Source organism: Suricata suricatta, chromosome 2 (genome assembly GCF_006229205.1).
Source record: "Suricata suricatta isolate VVHF042 chromosome 2, meerkat_22Aug2017_6uvM2_HiC, whole genome shotgun sequence".
Classification (NCBI taxonomy): Eukaryota; Metazoa; Chordata; class Mammalia; order Carnivora; family Herpestidae; genus Suricata; species Suricata suricatta.
Window position 1 is genome coordinate 81,924,867 of NC_043701.1, and position 25,665 is coordinate 81,950,531.

The 25,665-nt window shown below is 41.1% G+C and overlaps 1 protein-coding gene across 2 annotated transcripts in view; it reads right to left on the bottom strand.

Moving 5' to 3' along the window:
* Positions 1-25,640, bottom strand: part of SLC25A13 (solute carrier family 25 member 13) — a 182,519-nt gene extending 156,879 nt beyond the window's left edge. For both annotated transcript variants that reach the window (XM_029929328.1, XM_029929320.1), the window contains exon 1: positions 25,497-25,640. In XM_029929328.1, coding sequence (XP_029785188.1) covers positions 25,497-25,511 — 15 coding nt within the window. In that variant the 5' untranslated portion in view covers positions 25,512-25,640. The remainder of the gene's footprint in view (positions 1-25,496) is intronic.
* Between the last annotated feature and the right edge of the window lie 25 nt (positions 25,641-25,665).

Genomic DNA, 25,665 nt, shown 5'->3' on the forward strand with positions numbered 1-25,665 from the left:
AGTTATAAGAGATAACTACATAAAGTGCTTAGCACCAAAAAAAGGACACAGAGTTAAAGCACTAAATACGTGGAATCAATTATTTATATTCTTTATGGAAAGGTATTTATATTCTACCATGCTTACTCTTTAAATGATGAGTAACCTGGCTTGAGAAGGAAAAATTAGGAGGAAAGAGGGGAAAGGAACTCATAGATCTTCAAAAACACTCACCAAACCACTAAACATACAGGTTTTCCTAACTCATCGCTTCTGCTAGCTTAGCCCCAACCAATGCTACTTCTTGAGAACAGATTCAGAGTTCCAGATACACCACAGAATTCCCCTGAGGCCCAATGAACTATGTATTAGGTTCTGAACACACTGTATTGAAGCACAAAATAACTATGGTCAATAGGGGATACATTCCGAAAACATTTTACCAGCTTCCTGGGCCTCCTCACCTCTGCACTAACTCCAGCTACTTCCCCAATGCTGTGTGGCTATTCAGAATTCCCAGTTCTACTTCTACCTCCCTTTCTTAGCTTCTTGTTTTGGAATCATGGGCAGTAAAGAAAGAACTTACACAGCTGCATTCAAGACAACAGAGAGTTGGAGCTAGAAGCACCGGTGTTCTGAAGATGGCGCCTACCTGGTGGCAAAATCAGTAGCTGGGAAGTTCTAGGAGCTGGAAAAAGGTAACTATAGAAATGTAGTCTCCTTCTTTAAGCCAACTCTAAACAGCTGCCCAGCATGCACACTGTGCATCACTTTAACAAGCCTGGAGAAGATTCATCAAACTTGAGATTATTTCCAGAAGGTTGAATCTCATTGTTAGTTATTTTTTTCTTATACTAACAGCATGTAAATAATTACAGCTACTGTTCTTATAATCTAATTGTCTGATTTTATCATCATTCTTCTGAATTTGCATTTGTAAGACTAGGTTCCACCATTAAACAAAAATTTTATATCAAGCATTTTATTTTTTTTAATGTTTTTAAAATTTATTTTAGAGAAACCGAGAGAGACAGTGCAAGCAGAGGAGGGTCAGAGAGGGAGGGAGACACAGAATCCAAAGCAGGCTCCAGGCTCTAAGCTGTCAGCACAGAGCCCGACATGTGGCTTGAACCCACAAACCATTAGATCATGACCTGAGCCGAAGCTGGACACTTAAGACAACAGAGAATTTAATATTGTAGCAGCTAACTTTCATAAATACCCAAGCCCACGGAAGGGGCGGGAAAAGAAGGAGGGGGTTAAAACTGAAAAGAAGCATGCATTATATATTTTTTTCCACAAAATGGGAAAGATTTGCCTTTACTAAATTTTAATATGGAAATTTCAGATCAATTCGATGAATCAACGTACCACAGGGCAAAATTTGAGGACCACTGAACATGTAAAACTTTTGACAGGACAAACATTAGGTATAAGAGCTTAAACAGGCTATCAATAGCATTTGCTAAACAGATACATGAGTTAGGTGCATCCTACATATGAAAAAAGCAGCCAACAATAACATAACTTGAACTACTGGTTTTGAAAAGGCGGTAGGTAACAGGAAATATGGCAAGGAGAAACAAAAAGATAACTTACAGGCCAAATAAATTCACTCGCATTTTAATATGAATCCAAGCAGCCAAAAAAAGGGAAAATACCAGGCAAGATTTTTCTACATGTAGGAATACTTTTTAAATTAGTTTTTCTAAACTGGAGTCAAGCCACAGTTGTAGGCTCATTAACAAATCACAGTAGTACAGACTTGTGTACCCCAAATAGTTGCTAGGTCTAACAGCGAACAGTGGGTAAGAACATAGGAAAACCTACTTAGAATAAGGGACACTAAAAGAAAAAGATGTAAAGAAAAGAAAAGCTCTCCTCTTCCAGTGAAAAGCTCCAGAGATGTAAGATCATGATGTCCTCAAGCGTCCACATCCCCAACTCCAGCCAAGAACAGAAACTAAGCAGAAGCTCCAAAAATGTTGACTAAGGAAGTCTTCCAGGTGAGTAGAAATCAAATCTCACAATGAAAATATATACCTGCCTCTAGGCTGGTGATGCTCAGTGTGAGCACTGGACCATCAGCCTCCAGTGGGACCTTTTAGAAATGCAAATGATCATACTTTACCCCAGATCTACAAATCAGAAACTCCATGGAGGTTGGGGCCAGCAATCCACAGTTTAACAAGTCCTGCTGCTGACCCTGATGTTGTTAAAATTTAAGAATCACAATTTTAGGGGTGCCTGGGTGGCTTAGTCAATGAAATGTCCCACCTCAGCCCAGGTCATGATCTCATGGTTCATGGGTTTGAGCCCCGTGTCAAGCTCTGTGCCGACACCTAGCTCAGAGCCTGGAGCCTGATTGGAATTGTGTCTCCCTCTCTCTCCAACCCTCCCCCGCTCACACTCTGTCTCTCTCTCTCTCTCTCTCTCTCTCAAAAATAAACAAACATTAAAAAAAATAACCGTAGCTTTAGCTAATGTCCAATTTGGTCTGGTTGGGACATAGGTTCTCAGTCCCCGCTGCACATTCAAGTTTCCTGAGGGTTTTATCAATGTCCAGGCCCAACAAATTAGACTGCAGAGGCTAATCCAAGCAGAGTCTCTGAAATGGGTAAAAGCTCCATCACGAGATGATCATGTGGGGCTCAGTTGAGAACTACTGACTTAGGGCCCTAGATCCCAACTTCAGCTTGCACAACAAGGCCTTTACTCAGCCCTCCCAAACCTAAAAGATCTGAAAGCCAAGGCAAGCACAGGCTTACATGGCGAATTCTATTGTCATTAAGTAATTATTTACCTTAGATATGAAATAAAAACCAGAAGCGGTAGTTCATCAAAAGTGAGCTAGTCCCTCTGTAAGCACGGTGTGCATGCAGTGACAAGCAGAAAAAGGAGGTGGAGGGAGAAACGTGGATCTGAGGAAGTATGTGTAGTGGGTGGACCTGAATCCCAAGGGAAAGCACTACAGGGTATGGCCTAACAACTGAGAAACTGATACCAACTCTTCTTCCCCTCTGTCTTCCTGAACTGAATCACCACACATCCTCTTGTACTACAGAGACTGGAAAGTGAAAACTACATTTTCCAGACTCCCTTGCAGCTACATGGCCTAGGTGCCATCAATCAGATGAAGCTGGGGGAGATTCGGAAGGCAAAATTTTGGAAAGCAATGATTTGGAAGTTGGAGGCCATGCTTCTGGTGTTTCTGCCAACAAGCATCATCGCTAGAAGTGTTTGCTTTTCCTGTGGCAACCTCCTACCCATGTCTGTGGCAGCATGGTTCTGAACACTCCCCTTCTGGCAGGCTGCTTCATGACTGCTCCCTTGGTGGCCTGCTCTGCTGTGCCTGGAAGGCACTCTTGAAAGCTCGACCTGAAGTCTGCTTCTTCACCTTCCCAACAAATTCTGTAAGCCATTTAATACCCTGTAATAAATCTCCCTGTGCTTAAACCAGCTAGAGTGGATTCTGTTCTCTGTAAGTGAACCTTGACTGATACAATCAGTAATTGCAAAGTAAGTATGGAATTCCCCAAAACCACAGTTACCATTAGCTCGAGAAGAATAAAGAATGCGGTGCCTCATCAAAGCTAAGAAAAATAATTTTTATTGAATTCACTGAGTCCCTCATTCTTCACCCTACAGTTTCCCAAAGATCTAATAGAGGAAGAGCAGTGATTATGAAAAACTTACTGAAATGTAAATAAGTATACAGACAAGATGACTTGTTAAGCATGCTTCAAACCACAACCTTTCTGTGTAATCAACCCTCAAAAGTTCATATCACTCAACAGTTGTCTTATAAGGCACCAGACACCACAAATGTTAACCTGCCAGGTAATTACACAAATGGGTCATTTCAGGGGTGCTGGAGACGTTTATCAGAAGGATTCAGTATTTGTGAAGTGTGTTGGATTTAACTCTGCACTGTTGTAGACAAACATTAAACAATGATAAAGGCATCACCATCACAATTCTGTATTAAGAAACAGATTATAACTGTTAAGAAAGGAATGGTGGTATTTTAGCTGTGTGCTGTTATGCTAAAATAACTTTAAACACATTAATTTTAGATTTTATTATTATTGTTATTAAGCTAAAGTTAACATTCCAGTAAATGTTCCCAAGAGTAAAAATTTAAAAAGAGACACTATGAGTCTTTTCTAAAATAGACATATTTCTGTTTATATTTTCAACTCCTTCTGGAGACAGAGGTGTTTGCTCACCTTGACATAATCAAACATCACCAGGTTTGGGGTAAAGATTTGGGTTCCAGTGTATTGCTAACCTGGTGACCCTCGGCAAGTCGGTTAACATGCCCAAGTTACTTTCCTCATCTACAAAACGGGCAAAGTGAAAAATCGACTTATCTATTTCAGAAAATTATCTGAAGGACCAATATAGAATCCCGGCATGAACCAGTGTCCACGTAGGAAAAACCCATCACTGTAAATGACAAACTGCTGAAGGTTCAGTGTGGACAAGATACTTAAAAACAGAAAGGGACCCAGCCATTGGGGGTTCTCCATATTTTTGTTTTACCTCCTGAAGCTCAACCTGGTTTTCACAGTGAATACAGAAGAAAAATCATTTTGCACTTCTAGGAGGAGGAAAGAAAAAGCAACCATTCTGAAAGGCATCTGAGCATTCTGTTCTTTGTAACAAAATCTGTCCTAGGGAGAAATTATTTACTAAGAGCCTAACCTGCTGGGGTATTATCAGAACCTAACTTACCATCAGGAAGGTAAATACCCTATTCCAGCCACCTCTAGCCATCCTCTCCCACCTAAGAGGAGGGAAAAAAAACTGAGAAACACTTGTGAAGTACACTAGCCAGAACCACAGGCTCTCTAATGGGCAGAGACCTAATAACAGGCTTACCGAACACTTCCTCTCCCTTTACTGCCCCCCCACCCCCAACCACCAAAGGCCTATTTGCAGCACGTCCTTTTATCCAGTACATCGTGTCTGGCTATCAAGAAAAAGTTACAAAGCATAGCAAAAGGCAAAAAAACACAATTTGAGGAAACAGAGTGAGCATCAAAACCAGCCTCAAATATGGCATGAATGTTGAAATTATCAAAATAGGAATATAAAACAACTATGATTAATCTGCTAAAGGATCTAATGGATAAAGTAGACAGCATGCAAGGACAAATCAGCAATGTAAGCTAACAAGTGGAAATGCTAAAAAAGAACCAAAAGAAATGCCAAAGATCAAAAACACTGTAAGGGTAAGAATGCTTTTGATGGGCTTATTAGTAGACTGGACATGACTGAAGGGAGAATCTCTGAGTTTGAGGACATCTCAATAGAAATCTCCAAAACTGAAAAACAAAGAGAAAAAAGATGGGGGGGGGCGGGTAGGGAAGGAAGGTATGAATAAAAATAGAATATCCAAGAACTGCAGGATAACTACAGAAAGTATAATACACATATAACAGGAAAACCAGAAGAAGAAAGAACAGAAGGAATTACTTGAAACAATGATTGAGAACTTCCTCCATACTAATGTCAGACACAAAACCACAAACCATGAAGACAGAAAACACTAAGCAAGATAATAAAAATCACTTTAAATATCAATGGTCTAAATGCACCAATTAATTAAAAGACAGAGTTTGTTGAATGTATCAAAAAATAAGACCCAACTATGTGCTATCTATAAAAAACACACTAACTTACAGATTAAAAGTAAATGAATGGAGAAAGATATGCAACAAACACACTAATCAAAAGACAGCAGAAGTAACCATATTAATTTCTGCCAGTGCCCATTTTGAAGCAAGATAGTTATAAGGGATAAAGAGCGACATTACAGAATGACAAAGGGGTCAATTTTCCAACAAGATTATTACCAATCTTCAGTGGAATAGAATAGAAAGCGATCTACATAAACATAGGCAACTGATCATTGGCAACAGAGCAAAGACAGCCTCTTCAACAACCAGAGCTAAACAACTAGACATCCACATGCAAAAAAAAAAAAAAAGAAAGAAAAAAAAAGAAAAAGAAAAAAGACTCTAGACACAGACTTCACACCCTTCATAAAAACTAACTCAAAATGGATCACAGACCTAAATGTAAAACTCCTAGAAGATAACAAAGGAGCGACCTTGGATGGCCTGGGGTTCAAGTCAGGTGTTTGCAGATGTAACACCAAAGTTATGGCCCATGAAAGAAAGAACTGAGTAGCTGGACTTCATCACAATAGAAATGTCTACTCTGCAAAAGACAATGTCAAGAAAATGAGTAGATAACCAAAAGACTGTGAAAAAATATTTGCAAAATAGCAGCCAATTAAGGACTGCTACCCAAAATATACAAAGACCTCTTAAAATTCAACAAGGAAAAAAAAAGAACCTGAAGAAAAAATGGGCCAAAGACCTTAACAAAAACTATCAAGAAAGATGTATATATAGCAAGTAAACATATAAAAAGATGTCCCACATCACCTGCCATCATGGAAATACAAATTAGTACAGCAAGATGTCAGAACGGCCAGAATCTAGAACACAGACAACACCAAATGTTGGTGAGGATGTGCAGCAACATGAGCTCTCATCCATTACTGGCAGGAATGCAAAATGGTACAGCCATTTGGATGACAGATCGGCAATTTCTTACAAAATTAAAATATTCTCACCATATGATCCAGGAATTGAAAACGTATACACAAATGTTTATGCTCACAGAAGCCTCATTCCTAATTACTGAAAATTGAAAGCAACCAAGGTATATTTCAGTGAATGGATAAACTATGGTACATCCAGATATTGGAATATTATTCAGCACTAAAAAAAATTAGCTATTAAGCCATGAAAAGACACGAAGGGGAACTTAAATGCATATTACTGAGTAAAACAAGCTATTATGAAAAGGCTATATACTGTATGGCTTCAATTATATGACATTCTAAAAAAGGCAAAAAGTATGATGATAGAAACAAGATGAGTGGCTGCTAGAGGTTGGGGAGCAGGGAAGGAGAACAGGTAGAACACACAGGATTTTTAGAGCAGTGAAAATCCTGTGTATGATACTAGAGCAGTAGATACACATCATTACACAATTTGTCCAAACCCAGAGCACGTACACCACCAAGAGTGAACCCAATGTAAACCAGGGACTTCGGTGATAATGATGCATCAAAGCAGGTTCATCAACTGTAATGCAGGTACCACTCTGAAGGAAACTAATGAGGAAGACAATGCACGTATAAGCACAGGTGGAATGTAAGAATTCTCTGAACCCTCCTTTTAATTTTGCTCTAAACCTAAGAGTTTTCAAAAATACTAAATCTTAAAAAAATCAAGAGTGGCCAGGACAATGAAGATGAGCCTAATTAGGCTGAATCACTAGGCACCCACCTGTATAATGTCCCTTTCTTTTCAAAGAACCCTGGAAGCAGGCTGGAATCTCTTCCTTTATAGCTGAAAAATGCAGGTCAAACAGGTTGATCTACCCTGAGCCCCATGCCTTTTCCACAGGGCCACAACCCAGTCAGGTTGCCTTAAACCAGGGTTTCTCAACCTTGGCCCTACTGACATTTTGGGTCAGATCATTCTTTGCTATAGGGGGCTATCTGGTGCACTGTACGATGTTTAGCAACACCTTGCCATGACTCATTAGATGCCAAGGGCACCCTCCCCACCCTGAGATGTGACAACCAAAAATGTGTTCAGATCTCACCTAATATGCACTGGAAGCAAAACTACCCCACCCAGAATTGAGAACCAATGCCCCATATGGTTCATTCAAGCAATGCAATCACCTCAGCGAGGCCTACCATGTACCAGCCCCACTGCCAGGCACCGAGGAGACAATGCCAAATAAACCAGAGACCCTGCCCTACGAGGGGAATGACAGGCCTATCAATGAGCGCTTGGTACAATGTGAGTGGAGATATGTGTTATCACAAATTATCGTGGTGACACAACTAAAACCATTGCTCTGTTGGAGTTGGGGGTTGCAGAGGTAAAGGCCTTTGAAGCTGGATTGTTCATTATTGATTATAGCAATGAACACTTACCAGCTAACTTTTATTGGGTCCTTAACTCTATGCTAGGTATGGTGCTAGAAGGCTTTACATCTGACCTCATTTAAACATCACTAAAACTATTTAAGGTGAAGAGTCATTAATATGACCTTTTTTCAGATAAGGAAATTGAGGATATAAGACTCTTAGTCTTAAGTGAGTAGTAGTAAATCAGAGAGTCAAAAATGACCCAAGAGCCCAGGTTGTTCTGACACTAATTATAATACCTGTAGGATGTGCCAAGAATTTGGCAAGCCAGGATGGGGACTTGAAGCTATCCTTATGAAGGGTACTACTAGACAACACTGTAGGCCAAAGTAATTCAAAATAAAGTCTTTTAGGGACACCTGGGTGCCTCAGTGGGTTAAGCCTCTGACTTTGACTCAGGTCATAATCTCACAGTTTGTGAGATTGGGTAAACATGAGCCCTTTCTCTCTCTTTTCCTCTCCCTCTCTCTGCCCCTCATGGGATTCTCTCTTTTTCTCTGCCCCTCACTCACTTGTGCCCTCTATCAAAAAAAAGTACTTTTAATTTAGCATTATGATACATAAATGCTCATGGTTCAGTAGAAGGTAGACCTGCCTACTGTAGAATATTATTTTTCACTATTACAGGTTGAACTCAGTCTTAATTTTTTTAAAGCATCAAGGTTACAGTATAATTAGGAACCAGCTGCAATTGTAATTACAGCTTCCAATATAATTTGTTACATATTAGCAAGCGTCAAATTACTACTGCTCCTTAAATGAATAAAAACTGATTGTGCTGTTCTGAAGCCTGGGATGTACGTTCTTGGTGGGGAACAAAGGAATATAAAAAGTATATGACATATTTATAAAGTGCTGAAAGGTTCTACTTAGGAGATCACAAGTTGCTGGAGCCCAGATAATGCCAGAGAAAGTTGAAATGGCTTCTGAGAGAGAACAGCGAACTTAATAAATGTAGAGGAAGGGAAAGCGGCAAACCAAAAGGACAAGAGAAAAGTTGCTTCCACTAAATAATACCTTACCTGCTCAAAATTCCACGGCGCAACAACATCATATAACGGAAAAATAGTCAAGAACCCAGGAGGAAGCCGAAAGAAAAAGCATAGGAGCCCTTTGCATAGCCAGGATTCTCTTCCTAAGGGACTGCACAAAATCTCACTCACGTGAGTCCTCTTCTGCTCTCTCCCACAGTCCACTTTTGATGTTACTCTGACCAACTTCTCTGTTTCCAAACCCACAGTTCACGTTTCTGTAAAGCTTACTATGTCCCAGGCCTGGCTCTGAGCTGCGCAAACATGAGCACACTGACCCAGGAAAGAAATACAACTAGGCCCCTTTTTATAAATGAGGAGACCGAGGTACAAACAGAGTAACTTGCCCAGAGCCATACTTTGAACACAGAGTCCAGGATTTCAACCATTATGATATACTGGCTTTCAGAAGAAGAAAGGAGAGGAGAGACGAAAGAGCAAGAGAACCAAGGCATGAAAAAAAGAAATTAAGACACATCAACTAATTGTGATGCCTGGGCCTTGTTTAGATAACAATTGAAAAAACTTTTTAAGATTTTCCTTCTTTACCCTAGCTTTAATCCCTTAACCCTGTTTCCTAGCAACCGACCTAGGTCAGCTGCCTTGTTTTCCCACCTTGAAACCTTTATATAAGATACAGTGTTTTCCGAATAAAAAGAAGAGGCTTGATAAAAAAAAAAAAAACTATTTAAAAATTTATAAGTGTAAGGATGCAGGTCCGATCCGGCCCTCACCACCGGGCCGTCCCAGCCTTCCCGGAGCCGGTTGTGGCGCACCTCCATGGTGGAGATGCGCCCAGCGGCCTAGGCGGGGAGCAGTCCCCCGCTGGCCGCAGGTCGGATCCAGCCTTCCCCTGTACTTAAAGGGGAAGGCGCAGGCTACTCCTGAAAGGGCGCACCTTAAGGAGGGACACTCCTGCCGCACCCAATGGGGGGAGGACTGCCGATACCTTTGACCTCTCTAGAGGCGGGCCTAGTCACGCCCCACGTGGGGCGTCCTGGGCCCACTCTGATTGGTCAGTGCTCCAGATGGTGTGACTGGCTCCCACAACTGCCAGTATTGATGGGGGTTAGGGATTGGATCGCTGTATTTCCTGCAACTCCCCCTCCCAAAGGTATAAAAGGCCCTTCCCTGCTTTTGTTGGGGGCTCTCTCCACATGGCCAGCGGGTTGGCTGGAGACTGTGAGCCCGAGCTTAAGCTTGTAATAAAGGCCCTTTGCTTTTGCAGGCGTGACTCGGTCTCCCTAGCAGTCTCTGGTGTTTGTTTTGGGGTGATTTGGGGTGATTTGGGGTGATTTAAAAACTTGGGCACAGCATAAGAAATGGGGAAATGTGTAAAATGTGTATGGAATAGATATTTGATCATATTGAAGAATCAATGAATTTTTTAGGTATGATAGCATTTTGGTTGTTCATTTTAAAAATCTGTTTTAGAGATATACACTTTAGAGATGACATTTATATATACAATATATTGGGGATTTCCTTTGAAAATATCAGGGGAATGGATAGAAGAGAGACAGTATGGCATAAATTCAACAATACTGGCCATAAGCTAATCCCTGAAACTGACTAGATAGGAACATGGGGGTTTGGTATATTTTTTTTTTTTGGTACATTCTGGAAAATTTTTAAATGCTGCAGTTCTTTCAAGACCTAAGTCAAATGCCAATTCTTCTGCGAAGATTTTTCAGACTGTCCAGCCAGATTTCCCTGCAGAATGCTACCTGCCCCTATTTTATGGGCTTTGCAAATGGACACTTAAATTCTCACCCTATCACTAACCAGCAATATGACCTACCATGTTCTCATTTGTGAGGGGTGAGGGGAGTGGCTGGGGAAGAACGGACTGAATGAAAGTAGAGTGCCCTGGGGCAGAATCTAGCAGTGCCACGCTTCCCAGTGACACCAGTTCCATATTCCTACTGGAAGAGCTGACTGAGTCATTGGAGGGCACATGAGCCCCAAGGGGAGACTCTTTTGGCTTTCTCAACTGATGGTGTTTTCTCTGTACAATCTAAGCCAGCAGCGGGTCTGGGCTGAGCTGACAGCAAGTCACGCTGGCTGGTGATGTGGCACTAGTGAAGGTTCGTGACCTCCTGAAGTTGAACAACAACAAAAATTAAACTGGTTCCCTACCTTTCATCTTATATCAAAATAACCGCAGATAATTAGTAAATAATCCTCCAAAAGAAAGAGTACTAGAAAAACACAAGTGGTTTCTTATATTAAGTGGGGAAGCTATATTTAAACATGACTGATAGCCCAGAATCTGTAAACAAAAAGATTAATAAATATGTAACATAAAAAAAATCAAAAGTGAGTATGAACCAGTTAAACATCAAACAACTATGAAAAAAAATGTGCAACAGACAGGACAAAGGGCCAAGTTTCTTAATTTAAAAGTGCTCTTAGAACAAATCAATGTGAAAAGACAAATAATCCAACAGAAAATTGGACAAAGGTCAAGACCAGGCTCTTCTCGAACTGCTGGTGGACACCAAAATAGGGCCGACAAATCTCTAAGAACCACCAAAAAAGATAACCAGGGGCTGAGCTTTAATTCTGGAACAGAGATGATAAACAACAGAAAGAAGTGAAATCCTCAAACTCAGAGTCAACATCAACCTGCAACAAAGTAAGTGTGTGAATTCTCGCAAGAAACCAAATGATGACACAGACACGATGGAAAGACCATGTGAGGACACAGGGAGGAAAAGGCCCCTAGGAGCCAAGGAGCTCTTCCAAATCTTCTCTCACCTTACCAACTCTGCCAACACCTTGGTCTCAGACCTCTGGCCTCCCAATTTGTGAGAATATAAGTTTCTGTCATCTAAGTCATTCTGTCTGTGGTACTTTCTAATAGCAGCCCTAGTAAACTAATATAGAAGTACTTAACATATACTCCTTATTTGAATTACACTAACTGCACATTCTTTTATTTACTTATTTTACTGTTTTATTTATTTTGGATCCAAGTCTAAGCACTGCATTTGGCTGTCATGTCTCTTTCGAGGTCTCCTTTAATCTAGCCTTTTCATTCTTAATACTGACATTTTTGAAATCAGACTTTCTTACAGAAAGTCCTACTTTCTGAATTTGTCTGTTTCTCCATGATTAAATTCAGATTCAACGCTGGTAGCAAGAATTCTCCAAAAGTCATGTGGGTCGGGTACTTCTTACTACATCGCATAAATGGGTTGGTGATGCTAGCTTGACCCATTTCCTGATGATGTTAAATTGGATCACAGATTGAGGCAGAGTCCTTCATTCTAAAGGTACACTGTCCCCCTTTATAATTAATAAGTAATTTACAGGGAGATACTTTTAGTCAATAGGAATTCCAACTATCTTTCACTGAATCATTTTAGTATCCATTGGAGACTCTTGCCCGAATCCATTATTACCTACAGATTGCAAAATGATTTTTTTTTCCTTTTTCTAATTCATTCAAGCTTTCTAACTTTTTTAGTTAGCATTCTTCAGTAAATAAGATCTTTACTTCCCACCCTCTACCGCACTTTCACTTTTTGGGGCATGAACACTATTCACTCATGGAATTATGGTATTGGGTTTTATTTTTTAATTCAATGTGTTACAATCCATCTATAATTGATTTGTTTTTATTGTGGTAAAACATACATAAAACAACACTTTAACCATTTTTAAGTGTACAATTCAGTGGCATTTCATGTATTCATAATATTGGACCACCATCAGCACTAATCATTTTACCATTCCAAACAAACCCTACAGCCATTAATATCCAAATGATTTTAATAGCCATGATTTTTTGTAAGAATTATAATACACACTCACTGTAATATATATGCATATATAAATGCATGCATGTATTTAAAGAATAAAAATAATAATATACAAGAATATTATTAAAATTTAGCCAACTAAAATAAGCCATTCTGGGGTGCCTGAGTAGCTCAGTCAAAGTGTCTGACTTGGGCTCAGGTGATGATCTCATGGTTTGTGAGTTTAAGCCCTGCATCAGGGTCTGCACTGACACTGTGGAGCCTGCCTGGCATTCTCTCTCTCTCTCTCTCTCTCTCAAAATAAATAAATAAATTTTAAAAATAGAATAAGCCATTATGCAAAACGTTGCTGGCATAGAAAAGCAACATCCAAGCCCCACTTATCAAACATAACAACACAGGAAAATAACCAAGAATTACATGTCCCCTGATGTTGTACCCAGTACCAAGTACCCCATAACCTGAAAGACTACCTCTTAGGAGGTACTCTAGCCAAACACAAAAAATAAAAATAAATAAAATCCTAAACTTGATCAAGCCTCCAGATCTATCACTCGTCAGAAAATACTGGGGACAGAAGAACATCAGGGGGATGCCATCAGCAAAATCCAAATTGTAGGAAACCACAGGAAAGATGACCCAATTCCCTCATCAAATAAACTTCAAGGAAACAGAATAAGGGAGGTAGGAGAACATATAGATTAACAAGATTTAAAAGCCATATCAAATGCCATGTGTGGCTTGTGTCTGAATCTTGATTAGAACAAACCAACTGTAAAACCTATAAACTTAGGACATGGATTTTAACATCCTGACAGGTGCTTCAATGAATGGCAAAATAAAACTAAGACCACTTTTCTTAAGAACTAAAGAGAACTGAAAAAGAAAACCAGCTGACCAGTATTGAGAAATGACAAGAAACTTTCCTGTCTCTGACTGAGTTCTAAGGTAAAATAACAAACAAACAGGCTCCCTTTTATCCCTGCTACACTGCTGTCATAGCTTTATGGCAAGGAATGTAAACAGGGGTCCCATTCATAAAAAAACTGTGATGGATATTTGAAGGGAATGAGTGTGCAGTAATACTGGAAAAGTAGACAACAGCCAAGACCAAAGAGGCATTAGCTGGCTAAAGAGATTAAATTTTATTCTGCAGGCAACACGAAACTACACTGTGTAACAAAGTAAATTAAAGAAGGCAGTGTCATACAATGGTTATGTGCATGGACTCTGGCCTCAGCTGCCTGTCTTCAAATCTGCCAATTCTAAACTGTGCCCTGGGACAAATCATTTAACCTCTCCGTCCTCAAGAGACTTAAATATCAAATACTCTGCTCAGATGCAGTTGCACATCTGTATAATGGAGGTAAGAACAGCACTTGCAGGTCATAAAACTGCTGAGAAGACTAAATTATTTCATATACAGAGTGCCTAGAACAGTGCCTATTGTTATTGTTATTTGCATAATCTTTCAGAACCTTAAGTTTCCTGTTAGATGAGGCTACAAGTACCTTCCCTAGTACCCTGTTGAGAATGAAGATAAAATAATGAAGTTTGGGTCTTCATATTATCTTCATATTTTAATCCCTATACACTGTGAGTTCTTGAAAACAAGTATGATAGTTTAGTCATTTTAGAAGCCCACTACAGTATGAGCTGACAGATAGTTGGTATCAATCGCACACATGAATAAATACATCTTTTAAAAATTGTTAGGTGCTGGGGAACCTGGATGGTTCAGTCCGTTGAATGGCCGACTTCGGCTCAGGTCATGTTCTCTCAGTTTATGAGTTTAAGCCCTGGATCAGGCTCTGTGCTGACAGCTCACAGCCTGGAGCCTGCTTTGAATTCTGTGTCTCTCTGCCCCTCCCCTTCTCCCACTCCCTCCCTCTCATTCTCTCTCTCTCTCTCTCTCTCTAAAAAATAAATAAACATTAAAAAAAAAACACCATTAGGTGCTGTCCACATGAACACAGTACTGCTATTAGCATGGTAACAAGAGCCAATCTGAGAAGCTGCCTTTGACAGTTCTGGGCAGCATGGAGACGGAAGGAAAAGGAACAGACCAAAGGCAAAACTAGCCTGGAAGCTATAGAAACGCTGTAGCTAAAAGGCAATGAGGACCTGGACATAAATGGAAGAGACAGGACACTAGAAGGGCAGGAGAAGTGTTTCATGGACCCATCTCTTTATCCACATTCAAATTTCTGCTGATGGTCTTTCCTGGCTGCCATAACAGATGCTTAATTGAACTCAACAGACATTTTAACCAGCAGGAAAGCTAATTTACAAACTGAAAGATAGGAATGACCAAGAAGGTGAATTCAATTCTAGGTAAGCAGAATTTGAAATATCCCTGAGGCAGGAAAGTTGAGATTTCCAACAAATAGCTGCCCGGACTGAGTTACGCAGAGCCATCAACCTCCAGGGGGAGGACAATCTCAGGACACCAGCACTTCAGGGGAGACAGAAGGATGAAAAGAAGCCCACAAAGGAGATAGAAAAAACAATAATATTAGTTAAGAAGCGACCCATGAGAGGGGACATCATGAAAGCTGACAGAAGGTGCTACAGGAAGAAAGGGATGGGACAGAAGGGTTCCATCAGGCCAGAAATAAGGAAGACAGGGCAATGGTTTCAGAACTGAGGTCCCTGTGACCTTCAGGAGAAAATGTCAAAAAAGAGAATATGCACAAGTTCATATTCAGGAACATTAAGTATGAGTGGGTAGTTAAGAAATGGAGAAAAGTACAATCCTTGTATAAAAATCACACATTTCCTTAAATAATAATTCAGAGATGTGTTCCAAAAATAATACCCTGACCCCAATGTGGAATCAAAATTAATCCCTAAAAACCCTAAAATTTATACTGAATTTTATCACTATGTATTTAATTTGGCAAAAACCTGGACTAACTTACAACCAATTCACAAGTTGCTGCACCCTTGCTTTAGAAAGGTAGCTACATTTAACTATACAGTAATGAGAGCTCCAGACCAATATTCTTTAAGCTTTAATGTGCATACAGTCCCATGGGGACCTAATTGAAATGTAGATTCTAATGCAACCGAATCTTTGTCCTGGCCCAAGTCCAAAAAAGCTGCAATTCTATTTTTAATTTTTTAATTTTATTTAAATCCAAGTTAGTTAACATATAGTGTAATAATGACTTCAGGAGTAGAATTTAGTGATTCATCACTTACATAGAACACCTGGTGCTCATCCCAGCAAGTGGCCCCCTCCGTGCTCATCGTCCATTTAGCCCATCCCCCCACCCATCACCCCTCCTACAACCCTCAGTTTGTTCCCTGTATTTAACAGTCTCTTACGGTTTGCCTCCCTCTCTGTTTTTATCGTATTTTTCCTTCCCTTCCCCATGTTCATCTGTTTTGTTTCTTAAATTCCATGTATACGTGAAATCATATGGTATTTGTCTTTCTCTGACTGACTTATTTCACTTAGCATTATACACTCTAGTGCCATCCATGCTGTCACAGATGGCAAGATTTCACTCTTTTTCATCACTGAGTAATATTCCATTGTATATACTTACCTCATCGTCTTTATCCATTTGTCAGTCAATGGACATTTGGGCTCTTTCCACAATTTGGCTACTGTTGATAGTGTGCTATAAACACTGGGGGCACGTGCCCCTTCAAATCAACATTTTTTTCTCCTTCAGATAAATATCTAGCAGTCCAATTGCTGGATCATCGGGTAGTTTACAATCCCTATCAAAATAACACCAGCATTCCTCACAAACAAGTCTAAAATTTGTATAGAACAAGAAAGACTCCAAATACCCAAAGTAACGTTGAAAAGGAAAACCAAAGCAGGAGGCATCACAATTCCAGACATCACGCTGTATTACAAAGCTGTAATCATCAAGACAGTATGGTACTGGCACAAAAGCAGACACACAGATCAATGGAACAGAACAGAAAAGCCAGAAGTGGACCCACAAACGTATGGCCAACTAATCTTTGACAAAGCAGGAAAGAATATCCAATGGAAAAAAGACAGTCTCTTCAGCAAATGGTGCTGGGAAAACTGGACAGAAATATGCAGAAGAATGAATCTGGACCACTTTCTTACACCATACACAAAAATAAACTGAAAATGGATTGAAAGACCTAATTGTAAGACAGGAAACTATCAAAATCCTACAGGAGAAATCAAGCAACAATCTCTTTGACCTCAGCCAGAGCAACTTCTTAGTCAACATGTCTCTGAAGGCAAGGGAAACAATAGCAAAAATGAACTACTGGGATCCCATCAAGATAAAAAATATATCAACAAAACTAAAGGGCAACTGACCGAATGGGAGAAGATATTTGCAAATGATGTATTGGATAAAGGGTTAGTATCCAAAATCTATAAAGAACCTATCAAACACCCAAAAAACAAATAATCCAGTAACGAAATGGGCGATGAACAGATACTTTTCCAAAGAAGACATCCAGATGGCTAACAGACACATGAAAAGATGCTCAACATCACTCATCATCAGGGAACTACAAATCAAACCACAATGAGATACCACCTCACACCTGTCAGAATGGCTAAAATGAACAACTCTGGCAACAACAGATGTTGGTGAGGATGTGGAGAAAGGAGAACCCTTTTGTGCTGCTGCTGGGAATGCAAACTGGTGCAGCCACTCTGGAAAACAGTATGGAAGTTCCTCAGAAAATGCTGCAATTCTAACAAGCTCCCAAGTAAACCAATGCTGCGGGTCCATGGACCAAAACTTCCAATAGCCACGCTCCAGGAAGACCACTCAGAGAATGCAGCTAAGCAGCCACACAGGCTGGCCATTACGGTGAATACTGAATGGTTATCACCAGCTCAAGAAAAGCACACTACGTTTTGTTCAGGTAAGTCAAGTAATATCTTAGTCCCGCCATGTTCAGTTAAGCAGAAACGTCCCACAGCCTACAATATCATTTCTTGACATTCCTATGGCACTTGATAATCTGCAGTGTTTTCATATGTTATACTGCATTTGCTCGTCACACACAAGTGGTCCCTGTTTCCATAAGGTGATTCTAAGCATCCAGAGAAGTAAGATTTGTCCAAGTTCTTACCATTAGTGGAAGCAGTGGGCATATAACCACTCCTGTCTAGCTCCTCAGGAAACCAGAGCTACTGATTTAAAAATAAATAAATAAACAAAACATTCTTGCAGCCTCTTCCCACATAAGAAAGCAGTCTGAACTCTGCTGCTCAGCCTACAACTGTGACCAGAATCAGACATATAAATATCACGTGTCTGACTTGGAAGAAACTTCTAAACTGGTACCTGGGGCTATAAGCATGTTCAAATCGGGCTCACGACGGGGTTCAGGACAACCTGCCCCACAACATAGCATCTTGGCATATGGAGAATCTTAAGCTGAAGGAGTCTGAGAAAACAGCCGATGCAAGAAGCTCACTTTGACCTTCTCCCCACAACCCTCTTTCCTGACATCAGTCACAGAATTCCCATGTGAAGGGTACCCTTGCTGCACCAGGAGGAGAAAAGACATTCTTATCACCAGAGATGGGAACTGGGGGCCCAGAAAGCTGTACAAACAGACCTTGCTAAACTAATCCTTATCTCCTAGTTCCTTCTTCACCATTTACTAGTCAGATTTACAAGACGCCTCTGTCTTGTCAATTCTTCACAAATCCACTCTTTCTTTGTGTAAAAGGAATAAAACCTTCCTACTCCGGCCCCTTCTTTGGGTCTTCATTCTCCTGTGAAGGCTCCCATGTACATGTAAAAATTCAATAAACGTTGTATACGTTTCTTCTGTTATTGTCAGTTTAACTTTCAGATCCAGCCAGGAACCCTAGGAGAATCCAGGAAAACTTTTCCCTCCCCTATACTTACTTCTACAGTTTTCTTACAAATTGTACTGCGTAAGTCTTATGCAAAAGACATTTGACCGTAGAACAGTAAGTGTATCTTGAAATATCTGACTCTTATATCAAGTCAACAATTTTCATGGATAACATGTGGAAACTGTGACTACATGTGGAAATCAAGACAAAGCTAATGGCCTAATAACAGTCATTAAATAGAGTGGTTTATTTAGGTTAAATCACTAAAAATTTCAACACTGCCAACTTTGCTATGTTGTCAGCACCTAAACTCAAAAGGAACCATCCGAGCCTATTTTTCACTCATGCAATTGCACAGCAAATTTCCAAAGGAAATGGTGAGTACGAGTCCTCTATCTTGTAAACGTTTCTAATCAACAAACCAGACCACCACGCTACAAATAAACCGCTGGGAATAATTCTGAGGTAACAGACCAGAGCCACCATAAACTGGGGCGATTTAACCCAACAAGAAGGTCTGGTTAAACAGGCCATGGAAACAGAGCTTGCTCAGTTGCTGTTAAATACATTTGCAAAAGGAATTTTATCGCAGCAGCAAGGGCACATCCTCCTCACTCCCCAGCAAAACCAGCACACATAGATGCAGATTCACACATTCCTCTGTTCCAAGACCCACCCAAAGGCATCCAAGGCATCCCTGCAAGAAGGATGGGTGCTTGTGAGGCAGCATATGCTGGGCTAGAGTAGGAAGAAACCATGCTTAGTAGGCCTAATCCTCATAGATATTGGAAAACTCAGGGAGGAATGATTCCATGTGAGAACTCAACAAAAGCAGAGGCCGGACATAGGACAACAGGTCAAAGAAGGTGGAGTCAGAGCTCTTCCATCAGTCTTATAGAGAACTCAATATCCAAAAAGACCAGCTCCCTGATTTTCTTACACTATACTTTGGCTTTGAACCCTTCCCAACCCCCCCTTTCACCCCCCACTTTTCTATTTGCTGACCAACATTGGCAAAGGCATGTGGCCTGTATGCAAAAAGTAAAAGCGTTTCACAGGGACATGGTCCAATTACAAACTTTTCTGGGACTCTGTTTCTTTACCTAGCAAGAAGGGATAGGCCTGGGGGGGAGGAGAGAGGACCACTGTTTTATTTAAACTCCGTTCCTCACCTGCTCCATCAATTTAAGAAATTCTAAATCCAAACCTCAGTAGAACCACAGAAACTTACCACCATCATGGTAGCATAAAAACAATTCAAACTTTCTTTTAACTTTTTTTTTTTCAGTTTTGAGGGAGAGATAGAGTGTGAATGGGGGAGGGGCAGAGAGAGAGAGGAAGACACAGAATCCAAATCAGGCTCCAGGCTCTGAACTGTCAGCACAGAGCCTGACGGGGGGCTCAAATCCACAAGCAGTGAGATCTGACCTGAGCTGAAGTGGGAGGCTTAACCGACTGAGCCACCCAGGTGCCCCTTAAACTTACTTTCCTTGCTGTCTAGCACAAAAACTGGTCTGCTTTCTTATGTTAGCACCAAATACCTAGTGGTTTTACCATAAGGAAGAGAAACTTTCCATTTGAAGAATATCCTTAATAAACTCAAATCACATTTCATCCTAATTAACAAACCTCTGAATAGGGCAATTGCTACAGAATGAGAAATGAGAAAAGCACAGAGGTTAAATGTACAGTCCGAGTCCTAAGTAGTGAACACTGGATTAAGATTTTTACAAACGCACATGACAGCACAGATAGCTGCACAACTCTATGAATATATGAAAACTACTGAATTGTGCACTTTAAAAGAGTGAATTGTATGGTACATGAATTCTCAATAAGGCTATTTTTTTAAAAAAGGTATATGACAGTTCTTGACCTGAGCAATCTGGTTTGAAAGCCATAGCAATCAGGGTGCCTGGGTGGCTCAGTCAGTGAAGACGCCAGCTTTGGCTCAGGTCACGATCTTGTGGTTCATGAGTTCGAGACCCTAGTCTGGCTCTGTGCTGACAGCTCAGAGCCTGGAGCCTGCTTCAGATTCTGTCTCCCTCTCTCTCTGCCCCACCCCTGCACTCGCTCACTTGCTTGCTCGTTCTCTCAATCTCTCTCTCTCAAAAATAAGTAAACGTTAAAAAAAAATTTTTTTTTAAAGAAAGCCAGGGGCCCCTGAGTGGCTCAGTCGGTTAAACGTCTGACTTCGGCTCAGGTTATGATCTCACAGCTTGTAAGTTTGAGCCCCACATTGGTCTCTGTGCTGACAGCTGAGACTAGAGCCTGCTTTGGATTCTGTGTCTCCTTCTCTCTCTGCCCCTCTTCTACTCAAGCTCTGCCTCTCTCCCTCTCCCTCTCCCTCTCTCTTTCTCTCTCTCTCTTCCTGTCAAAAATAAATAAACATCAAAAAAATTTTTTAAAGAAAGACATAGCAAATCAACACTGCAATGAAACATATACCAAGTGTCGCAACATGCTACAAACTACTGGACTAGGATGACCAGGAAATACCCATACATAACTGATAACATGTGAATTCTCACATGCACCTTTGCAAACAGAACTCTTTTTAAGGCCTGGGAGAGGAGGGGACTAGTTAAGAGCAAAGACTGAAAACATACTTGTAGCGTTCAAATCCAGGCTGTATCATTTATTTGCTATATAACTTTAAGGAAATTACTTAACCTTTCTGGACCTAGTTTTCTCACCTGTTAAAATAAGGACAAAAAGAGAGAGCACCCTTCTTGGTACTATGGAAAGTAATTGAGTTATTATTTGTAAGGCACTTGGGAAAGTGCCTGGCACACAGCAGGCACTGTGTAAGTGGTTCTTAAATACAATCTGGCTTACTCTGAAGCACCCAATTTCCCCTCCTACGCCATCTCCCCTCTCTCATTCGCTCTACCCTCTACCCAAACAGCCAGGCAGGCAGAAACTATGGGGCAGAGGGTAAGAGCATACTTTGGAGCCAGAATGGCTGGATCTGAACTCCAGTTCCTTCACTTCCTAATTATCTGCTCTTCGGCCACTTATATCAACTCTTGGTGTCCAAGATGTTACAGTCACCATCTGTAAACCATGGATGATGGCATGTAACTTATAGGACTGCTACAGGCAGTAGGTAACTTACTAACAAGAAGACTTAGATCAACTCTCTTATCTAGTAAGCACTCAGGAAGTGTTCGCTGCGCTTCTGTGGACTTCATTACCTGCTATCCTATCCCCTGCATGTAGCAAGAGCTGTCACTTCTATGCCTTACACTTGTGGCTTCTTATCACCGGAATGGGTCTGCCCTCTTTCCCCTTCCATTCTTGCTAAAATACCACCACCTTTGAGGTGTTTCCTCCTCCTACCCCCACGGAAATGGTTTCCTTCCCCGATGCTTCCATAGCTCCTGTTATGGCACTAACCACTACTCAGGGCATTTCCAAGAGAGGATTCAGGCTGTAGGATAGTTGTGGTTTTCTAGAAGGCCCAAAAGAAGACCAATTCATTTTCATATCCCCGGTTTAGTCCCATATGGAACATTAGAAAGAAGATAATACACACTCTGAAGCAATCAGTGATCGGAGCAACAACTCCTCCAAGAATACAGTATCAGTACTAAGTGCTCTAGTCCTACAGACCAAATTTTCATTATTATTAATGCTTTAATTTGCTCCAAATTTCTTTCTTTTAGTTCTAGACCCAGATTACCGGTCCATGTCCTGTTTTACATCTGAACATCTCTCATGCCTGAACTCAAGTGAGCATTCTCTAACTTTTAAGTTTCATCTAGTTTCATTTCATCTTTATTAATGTACAAATTCAACCAATGACCAAGAGGGAATGTTCGCTACAACTAAACAGGGGCAAAGGGGAAGGGGAGGTTCCCCTCTTATTACTACTCTTTAGAAATGCATTTTTTGTGGAGTTGCAAAAAATGTTTTAAAAACTCATTTACATTTTACTACATGCAGGGCAGTGCTTGAAGTTTTTAAAAGAAATACTGAAAATGACACAAATAGTACAGGCAGACCATTTACCATATAGCAGGGGAACCTTTAAAAAAGGCAGGCAGCAAGAAAATGGAAGTTTTTTGAGTTTGTCTCAAAATAATAAGAGTTTTAGATCAATGTTACCTCATGAAAAAACAAATACCTTTTGCATCATTATGCAGAAGTCTTCATGCAGAAATGGAAATAAAAGCAGACCAAAGACTAGATTCTTGGCCTCTAGGCCTTCCTATTTGAACTAATTAAAGCAAGAAGGATATGAATAATTAGTTACATTTGGAAGAAAAAAACAAAAAGACCAAGGAAACTCAGAATAAATGATCAAGAGATCAAGAAACTGCTAGGTGTGGCTAAGTTCATCCAGAAAATATCAGATCTGCTTAATTAAATATTCAAACAATTCACCACAGTAAGTGCTGGAATTCACCTACAATTGTTGAGTTTCAGATTCTTGGCCCAAGCTCTGAGACATTCCATTGAAGTGGGCTCTCTCCTAGGCAGGCTCTTCAAGTTTAAAAGGGGACATCAATCCTACTTGTAAACGAGGCTATTAAACTCATGGCTCTGTGCTCCGTGCAGCACCATGGAAGAAGTGCACAGGGAGAAAAGGCAAAGAGCACAGCCTTTAACTCAGCCTGCCAGCCCCAACCTGTAGCTGACAGAATCACCTCACAAGGACAGTGCCCAAAGGCAACTAACTAAGAGGCATTCTTAGACTAAGGTAGACCAGCACAGCTTGCTTTGGGAACTTTTAAGACTACATTTACTGCACTGCCCTGGAGCTACAATGAGGGACATTATAAAAAATGGCCTTATGGAACCCAAAGACATAGATTTGTGGTCATGAGCTAGTTCTGAATGCAGTTCGCTCAGAGCACATAAAAGGAAATGAGGAGAAATGGCCCTCAGTACAAAGGGACTTCTCTCCCAAGTGACTGACTGACTTCACTGATCATTTCCTCTTTACTTTGGCTGCTAGAAAATGCAGTTACCTCTAGCAAGTCCATCCTTATTTTCCATTTAGTCCTGGCTGCATCTTCCTTCCCCTTTATCCTGAAAGCCATGAGAAATCCCAAAAAGAGCCAAAGCTAAATGAATAAACAAACACACACACAAGTTCCCAAAGAGTAAAAATGAAATGTTTCATCTTCCCCCTTACAATTTGGTGAAAATTCAACTGCACTTATTGATAGGATGTGATCATTTAATTAAGATACAATCAAAAAGTTAAATCTGCTTCCATGTCATTTATTTTACTTCATACTAGTTCATGATCCTTTTCTTATACTCAAATTACATGCATATTCCTCAATTTAGGTTCCTCAATGATTTATCTCCAAATTAAGTAAAATTATTTAATTCACCTAAAGATATAAAATATAATAGATCATGGGAATCTATTTTCACCTATTCTCCTGGAAGAAGTCATGAATTCATATCAAACCTTGTAATCTTGACTGGATACAAATTTAATGCAAAAAAAAAGTCAAGAGCAATTGAGTTTGAAAGGGTTAATGTAGCTACCAAAAATGAATACCAGTGATCCTCAAAGAATCTACCTAAAATAGTCATATATACATATGTTCAGACACACACATAAATACACTCGTGCACAGATCCAAGAACACACCTCTGAAGATGGAACTCAAGAGTCATTACAGAAAAGAAAAAGGCCACTTAGGCCACATAGTCTAGAAACATGAAGAAGTCTGCAGATTTGGGGAGCCTGGAGAAACTTAAGTCATAAAACAGCATTTAAATATATTTGTCTGCTTACAATTTCCATTGCAAATGTGATTAGTTTGCTTGAATAAATAGGAGTATGATGTGTTGGCCATGTTTTCCTCTTGAGGGTTATCACAGAGTTTTGATTAAGGACAAATGTTTGAAATGTTGGGTATATTTAAGTTCACTGCACTTAAAATGAACTAAGAAGTTGTATAGGCTTGATTAAAGGGCTGCCTTCGTGAACTTAAAATTAAAAGCAATAAATTCCAATGATTCAAGTGATTGGGACTAAATATGGTATTCTGCCAGAAAAGTTGAAATGGAGTCCAAAGAGACTGAAATGGTGTCCAGGTTTCAAAAAATGGTGAAAGAGGAAAGGTCAAGCTGTCGGAGCTGCCTTTCCTCCGGGTTAGTGAATGATTCGCATTACGCAGAATTCCTTTTAAGTAAAACTTCACAAGAGTTACAGGCTCCCAGGACAATCTGTTTTGTCATTTCTAAAAAGATGCCTCTCAAAAGCTCAGAGGCCAGTATGTAAGTGTTGTCAGATGGGGAGAGGAGGCAGAAGGATGAGAAGGGGCGGCGGCGGGGTGGGGGCCCTCTCCGTTTCTACACACACGCGCGCAGGCCCACTATGCCGAACAGCCTCCAAAACGGAAGTCAACGTGACTTGCCCACCCTCCGGAGGGTGGAGCCTTTGAAACCTAATAGGATCTGGCTTCAGCCCGGACTGTGCCGCTGGGAAGAAGCAGCCCGAGTCAATAACTACTGGGGTCAGAAGCAGGTGCGCTCTGAGGTGGCCGAGGGGACCTGATGACTCCGGGCCCTCCCCAAGCCAGGCGCACCTGGCTTCTCTCAGCCGACCTTGGCTCAGCCAGCCAAGCGCCAGCCCGGCACCGACTTCCCTCCCGAGCCAAGTGGGAGGGTTCAGGCGGCAAAGTTTCTACTGCAAGGTCGGGCCTCCGTCCCCGCATGGGCCACATGTGCTGCCCCGGAGAATCGGTCTCCTCCCTCCCCGCTGTTGCAAGGTGGAACAGCTGCCCCGCGCCCCTCTCTTTTTGCTTTCCCCGTTACACCAAATCGGCACGTGAACGCCCGAGCCCTCGGGCCCCGGTCGGCCGGCATGCTCCCCGGGGCAACGGGCCGACGCTTACCTTGGCGGCCGCCATGCTTCGCCCCGGGTGCGGGCGGCTGCAGGACCCTCTCGGCGGCTCGCTCTCACTATGGGCCCCGGCGTCTCACTTCCAGTCCCGGCGGCAGCGGGGATGGCTGTACCGCCCGGCAGCGTGCGCGCCTGGCCTGCCTCCCCACGCCCTCCCGCCG